The sequence below is a fragment of the Bactrocera neohumeralis genome, chromosome 6, assembly GCF_024586455.1.
Source record: "Bactrocera neohumeralis isolate Rockhampton chromosome 6, APGP_CSIRO_Bneo_wtdbg2-racon-allhic-juicebox.fasta_v2, whole genome shotgun sequence".
In the NCBI taxonomy this organism is placed as follows: domain Eukaryota; kingdom Metazoa; phylum Arthropoda; class Insecta; order Diptera; family Tephritidae; genus Bactrocera; species Bactrocera neohumeralis.
The window spans coordinates 24,141,947-24,149,105 of NC_065923.1; the positions used below are offsets into that span (position 1 = coordinate 24,141,947).

The 7,159-nt window shown below is 36.6% G+C and overlaps 1 protein-coding gene across 1 annotated transcript; it reads right to left on the reverse strand.

Moving 5' to 3' along the window:
• Positions 1–1,256: 1,256 nt before the first annotated feature.
• Positions 1,257–6,479, reverse strand: LOC126761780 (succinyl-CoA:3-ketoacid-coenzyme A transferase, mitochondrial). Its single transcript, XM_050478163.1, has 7 exons — positions 6,322–6,479; positions 3,415–3,607; positions 3,137–3,310; positions 2,861–3,073; positions 2,199–2,776; positions 1,967–2,137; positions 1,257–1,617 (listed from the first exon to the last, which is right to left on the reverse strand). The coding sequence occupies exons 1-7, from the start codon at positions 6,385–6,387 to the stop codon at positions 1,471–1,473; spliced, it is 1,542 nt and encodes a 513-aa protein (XP_050334120.1). The 5' UTR covers positions 6,388–6,479; the 3' UTR covers positions 1,257–1,470.
• Between the last annotated feature and the right edge of the window lie 680 nt (positions 6,480–7,159).

The following is a 7,159-nucleotide window of genomic DNA, read 5'->3' on the forward strand; positions in this document are numbered from 1 at the left end:
TGCGCTTTTAGAAGTTTTGAGCAGTACCGCTATATGGGAAGTGAGCGGGGTTATCCTTCGATTTCATCCATTTTTACACTGTTGGTAGAAGTTCTTATAAGATTTGCACTCAGCAAATTTGGTTGTTGTGCCTTAAGTGGTTTAGGAGATATGTACCTTAAACTAGAGGGCTGGATCACGCCCACTTACCCAAATTTTTTCCCCACAGGTGCCACTGCGATCCCCTGTGCCAAATTACAGTTTTATATCTTAATTTAGTGCTTAGTTATGGTACTTTATGTATAGATTTCCGGTTAATGGCGTCTTGTGAGCGTGGCAGTGGTCCGTTTACGCCCATCTACGAACTTGAAATTTTTTGGTACTAAAGAATCATCGTACCGAGTTTCATCAAAATACAGCTTACACGGACGGATGGACAGACAGACAGTCCCAAGGCTTTCAACTTTTATATATACATAACCCTATGTCTATCTCTCTCTTTAGCAGCAGATTGCAAGAGTATAAAAAACAGCTGTGAACCAGGGCAACCTGCCAAATCAACGGCAAAACGGAATATCCATGAGGAGCAACTCCCAAAACTGCCGGTTCTACGATATCGGAATTATTTGTATCGGTAAGTAATATCCGTTACGAGGGTAATACTCTATATTTGATGGAATCAAAGGGGCGAGCTGTATTATGAGCTTTTAAAACCAATAACATTAGCTGGACACGCTACCGACAACAAATCATCAAATTGAAATAAGCGACTGCCGAAAAGCGCCCGGAATTTGCAACTAGACACGGGGCAATAAATTTCCATTGTGACAATGCTCGGTCTCATGTTACAAAACCGGATGAAAACTATTTGAAAAGCATCGGCTGGGAAGTATTACTTCACCCGCCTTATAGCCCAGACCTTGCCCTTTCCGAGCACCAATTTTTCCAGTAGATATCCGACGAATATAGAGGCTACGGTACCGTTTTTGACAATCACGAACAAGCATCAAAGGGTGAGCTTTTAACAAACGAAAATCGCCAATCTCAGAAAAACACGCCTAAGCTTATAACCTTAACGTCTGCTAAGGACAAAGTACCAAAAGCAATGAATACAGCTGAAAAACTATTGTACTTTGAAGCATGTACATATGTATATGAATATAATACGAAAATTTGGCAATTTTACTTCCCAAACCCGCGAAATTTTAATTTTAAAATTCCTAACGGGATTTTTTTTTTGAAATTCTCACCTCTCTTCGAACAGCTTACATTGCGAATGGTGGTAAAAAAATATATTTTCGTTTTATTTAACATCGTGTAAAATACCAAATACAATATACTTAGTACAATAAATGCAGACGTATCACTTTTAAGTTTACTTATTTTGACAAAGCAACAATTCTTTGACTTAACAGAATTCTTACAAAAATATTCAGTTATTTTACAAATACACGACAACAATTGAACGGTCAGTAAGGCACACAGTAATCACTAGTTTTCATCGATTTGAGCCATCTTTTTAAGATCGGGCGAAACTTCGAATTGCGCGCCTGTGCAAGATCTCAGGTCCTCCACCGAGTAACCGTCGGCAATTTCAGTCAAAGTCAAGCCAACGCCTTTTTCTACAGTGAAAACGGCCTAAAAAAATTAAATGATAAAATTATAACGGTTTTTATATAGTGGAAGTGGGCAAAATTCAAGAATGATAGAGATAGAGATCACGCCATTGCAATAATTTTAATTATCATCAGAGAATTAGTGATAACACTAGCTTCGGTTTAGGCTGTGACAGATATGATCAAGAAAAAAAAAATGCACTGGTGACGTCATAGGCTAAATTTTACAATTTACAAGCCATTTGACCGTTTTTCCATCATGTCCTTTTCATTCCATAGTCTATGACGTCTCTTGCATTTGGTTGGCGCCATCTTGTTTTCTATCATTATTGCACAAAATTAATATAAAATCAAATTTTTGTGTAACCAACCTTCTCCGAAATAATCAGATCAACTATGCCTTGGCCCGTTAAAGGTAATGTGCATCTGTCTAAAATTTTCGGTGAACCATCCTTGGCGTTATGCTCCATTGTGATAATGACTTTGGTGCCCGGAGCGGCTACCAAATCCATAGCGCCACCCATTCCCTTCACAAGCTTGCCCTGTTGGCGAATATGACAATTTTTATAACATATATGCATTTTTTCTTTCTTAACTACTCACGGGTATCATCCAATTGGCCAAATCACCGGTTGCCGACACTTCCATCGCACCGAGTATGGTTATGTCGACATGACCGCCACGAATCATGGCAAAACTGTCATCGGAACCGAAATACGACGCGCCAGGCACAACGGTAACACTCTCCTTGCCAGCATTAATTAGATCGGGATCGACTTGTGCCTTGGTTGGGAATGGTCCCAAACCTAATATACCATTTTCGGATTGCAACATGACATTCATGCCTTTTGGTATATAATTTGAGGACAGCACTGGCATGCCAATGCCCAAATTGACGTACATGCCATCGCGGAACTCCAAAGCTACACGCTTAGCAATGCGTTCGCGTAACTCCTGTCCCGGACTTGATTTGGCAGATTCGCCATCATCACGCAAACGCAGACGCTCCACACGCTTGTTATAGTTGTTACCCTTAACAATACGGTCCACATATATGCCGGGAATATGTACCTCAGCGGGATTTAGTGCACCAACTGGCACAATGTCTTCAACCTCAACAATGGTGACCTTAGCCGCGCGGCTCATCGGTGCATTGAAATTACGTGCGGACTTGTTGAACACTAAAATCATAAACAAAAAAATATTAAATATAGTATATACTATAACATATTTTATTTTATTATTAATTATAGGGATGTACTCACTTAAATTGCCATATGGATCAGCTTTGTGCGCCTTTATAATCGCGTAATCGCCGAAAATGGATTCTTCCAGCACATAGTCTTTGCCATTAAAGGTCTGCACGGGTTTGGGTTTACTGGCAACCGCAATCTTTCCATCCTTTCCATACTTGATGGGTGCGCCACCTTTTTGTACGAGCGTACCGTAACCGGTGGGTGTGAAAAATGCCGGAATACCTGCGAAAAATTCGTAATAAATATTTATATTAAAAATATTTCTTTCAACCCATGTGCACCTACCCGCGCCACCTGCTCGGATTTTTTCGGCAATTGTGCCCTGTGGTGTCAAGTCAATGGCTAAATCACCAGCGAGGTATTGCCGTACCAGTTCTTTATTTTCACCTACATAAGAAGCTATCATTTTACTGATTTGCTTGTTCTTAATAAGTATACCGATGCCAAAATCTTCGACCCCTGTATAAAGAGAAATTTTGCATTTATCAGTTTAAACAGCCACAACAGCAAATTTGAAGACACTTAAACCATACAACAATAGTTGATCGTAAATCGGTACAAACCTCCATTATTTGAAACTGCAGTTATATCCTTAACACCCTTATCCCGCAAAGCATCAATCAACTTCTCAGGTATGCCACATACACCGAATCCACCGAATAAGAGTTTAGAGCCATTTGGTATATCCGCAACGGCCGCAGCAGCACTTTCGAAGATTTTATGTGTCTTAACTTTGGTGGAGTAGCAGGCAATGAGCTGAAAGCATGAGAAAAAATATTTCTAAGATATCAACTTATAAATCAAACGCTTAAGATTAAATCCAACAAGATAACGTTATTAAAAACATTATTGTAGCTACTTTATCTAATAACAACTTTGAAAGTTGGTCTGATAAGATTTAAGACGTGTAGTTGATTTTAACCTCTGATCCAAGTAGAGGTGCTCTGGGAGCCTAGGACTTTCAAGAGATCATTCCATCATTGCATTGACGGCATTGCAGACCTTACCGAGCAGTCGTAACGGACCTCAGAAATGCACTAAACGCTATGAACAGTGGAACTCCGTTCCCACGACAGTCCGGATTTTTATCCGGCCAAGAACTGTCGACTCGGCAAAATCACTGACTGCCTTTCAGTGAATGGCATCTTTGGCGTGAAAACACCATCCATAGCAAAGGAAGAGCTTGAGTTGCCTCGCGACTCTAGAGTGAGGTTTGTGCAACTTTTTTTGGGATGCTGTAGCAGTTTAAACTACTTATTCAGAACAGACCTCGACATATCAAATACATGTATATGTATGTATGTACATATGTTGTGCATCACTCTTAATCACGTTTTTGCATGCCCTTTGAAATCAACGCATTTAAAACCATTTCCCTTATGGTCAAACATCGTCGAAACAGCACGTTTCCTGTGCCTTCCGATAGTTGAATTTGATGACAACTAACTTGCGTGTAGCTACCCAAACAGAACCTGGATAACCATTACGACAACAACTCGTTTATCTATACTTTTGGATTTCTCTTCAGTCAAGATTACAAACACCTCTACTCAATTATAAAAAAATATTATAAATACATATGTAATTATAAAATATAATCAGACTACCTAACGCTAGCTAAACAAACACGCCAAGTATTTTGAAACAGGAAATTCTAGCTTCTAATGCTGCATTACATGTTTAACGTAATGATTACAAATATTGCGTGCAGCTAACACCTGACGTAATTACGGATATTCTATAGGTTATTATCATAAGTGTGGGTTGTTTATTGAGATATTTATATTTATACAACTTTAAGTGCGGAAAAATATTCGTTTCTATCAATAAATATCTGCTGGCTGCAAAGTGGTCCGTACATATGTATGTATGTATGTAACTGTAACGCATTATAATTTATTAATAAATTGGGATATTTACGTAAAAAACGGCAAATGCATTTCTCCTACGCAGGTCTTGTGACGTGCTGGGTAATAGGATGATCATAATTAGATTAGTTGAATTAGATGATTTATATAACATATGTATGTACTTATCTATGAATTATCTACGTATGTATAGTATGTATTTTTACGTTATTTTTATACCCAGAACAGGGCATTTATAACACCTAGCTATAGTACACATATGTAAGTATTTATAACAACGTGCGAAAACTAGTTTTCTGGGAAAAGCTGTTAAAAATAATCGTCAGTTTCTCGTTATCTCATTAATTGTTCTCCTTTTTTTTGACACCTAAGCCCTCTTTCCGTAGACCAGGTCACATATATTTATGTACATATATGTAAATGATCAACGTGACGAGCTGATTCGATTTAGCCATGCATGTCTGTCCGTCCCACAGTTTTTGAGACCTGAAATTAAGCATTGGTCCTTTTCTCCCCAAGAAGCTACTTTTTTCCGGTAGCGCCAATATCGGACCCCTGTAGCTGTCATACAAATGTATTTATTTGACAAGATAATACTTTTCTATTCAATGGCGCAAACTCCTTTGAAATTGTTAAGATCAGACCACTATAGCATATAGCTGCATGCAAATTGGCCGATCTTTTGTGGAATTTTTTGTATTTGTGAAGGGTATTAAAGTTTCGGTGCAACCGAAGTTAACGTTTTTTCTCGTTTTATTTTCCTTAACGCACAAGATAATATGATGTTTACCTATCCACTTAGTTATATAACCCAAACGACAATTCTACTGATTACTTGAGTGCTAATTTATATGCAAATTATATGCCGATATAGCCATAGACTGTTGACAGAAAGGTATTTCTTTTTTGTAAATACCCGATTTTATTTTTTAATTAAATATGATAGAAATAGAACATATACGTGTACCAAATCAATCGTTAGTAAGCGTATTTATTCACATAAACATAAATATATGCATATACATACATCAATTCATATCAATATATACATATTGTATGTAAATATTTCATATAAATACAATAACTTTATATTGGCGCTTTAATTTCTCTTAAAAACATCTCTTTTACAAAAGACGGCCGCATAAACAAAAATAACTAGATCGCTGCAAAAACAACAACCAGATTACCCCCAACGAGTTAAGAGAGTGAGAGCTGCATACACATGCCCACAAACATCCACATTGGATGTTATTAAAATTTTGTCGTACATATTACTTTATGGCCAAATATTCTTCTTAGTATAAACTGAGAACTAATTATTTCTAAATTGAAACCTTCACGGGTTTATAATAAAAAATCAATAAACTACTGTAAAGGAAACTACCTGATGATCAAGAAGTATGCATAGGGCCTCAGCTGATTTTTGCACTTCACGGCGAAAAGTTCACATTGTTTTGACATTAGCAGCTAATAATTTTGGCATACGCACCATTCTAATACATAATACACGTATTTATTTAGCACATTTAAAATGATAATTTGTTTAACTATTTCTTATTCATTTTTACAACAAAAAACACCGGCATTCGCCAAAAAAATTACCTTTATTGCAGTTTGGCTATAAATGTTGTTGTTTGACAACACTTTTTGCAACTGTTTCACCAACATTTTTTTTTAATACTTAACTAAGAAGTTTCAAGCAGGTGAACACCTTACTAATCAGTCGTATGTGCTAAACAAGACTATTCTAGCGTGACAAAAGTGCTAAATAAATGTTCTGCACAGAATGATAGTTTGTTAGTTTATTGCATAAAAGCTCTACATTTGAAAAGCTTAATTATCAAAAATTAGCGAAGTGCGAAAATTGGTTGTTTCAAAGAGAGCAAACGATTCATTTTGAGGATTTCGATAAATTTTAGATAATGTGTAATAAGTTATTTTGAATAGACTGCTTGGTTGAGAAACTTGTTAATATACATACATATATAATTCCAATCAATAATATAAAATCTGCAATTAACTACTTCCTTGGGTATCGTTACACTATCATACAGAAATTTTCCTTCTTGGCATGAAATACTCAGGTATTCGAAAAAAGCATGCGCCATATTTCGGCAGAACACTAGTGACTGTTTTTCTACTGAAAACTGTTAAAGGAAGAGTTCCTGGCTTGCACGGTAAAGTCCTACGAAATTTTAGTTATTTTAATTGTTTGGTAACGGCTTCCCTGAAATCAGAGATTATAAATTAAAAATTAATTTAACTTTCCTGTATTGGGAAAACGTTTCTATTTTTTTTTTTTGCAATTTGAAAGTTACTAGTCGGTATAAAGAAAATTAAAAAATTTTAATAAATTAATGTCAACAGTATGTTTTTTTTAGGCTCCATTAAAATTATCGATAGCAGTTTGCGCAAACCAGTCGTCTTAATGGGGGGATAT

Coding starts and splice junctions, on each gene's coding strand:
- LOC126761780 (XM_050478163.1), bottom strand. CDS start 6,387: ATGTTGGTGAAACAGTTGCAAAAAGTGTTGTCAAACAACAACATTTAT. Junction 3,311..3,414: donor TGCAGTTTCAAATAATGGAG/GTTTGTACCGAT, acceptor CTCTTTATACAG/GGGTCGAAGATTTTGGCATC. Junction 2,138..2,198: donor TGGCCAATTGGATGATACCC/GTGAGTAGTTAA, acceptor ATTCGCCAACAG/GGCAAGCTTGTGAAGGGAAT.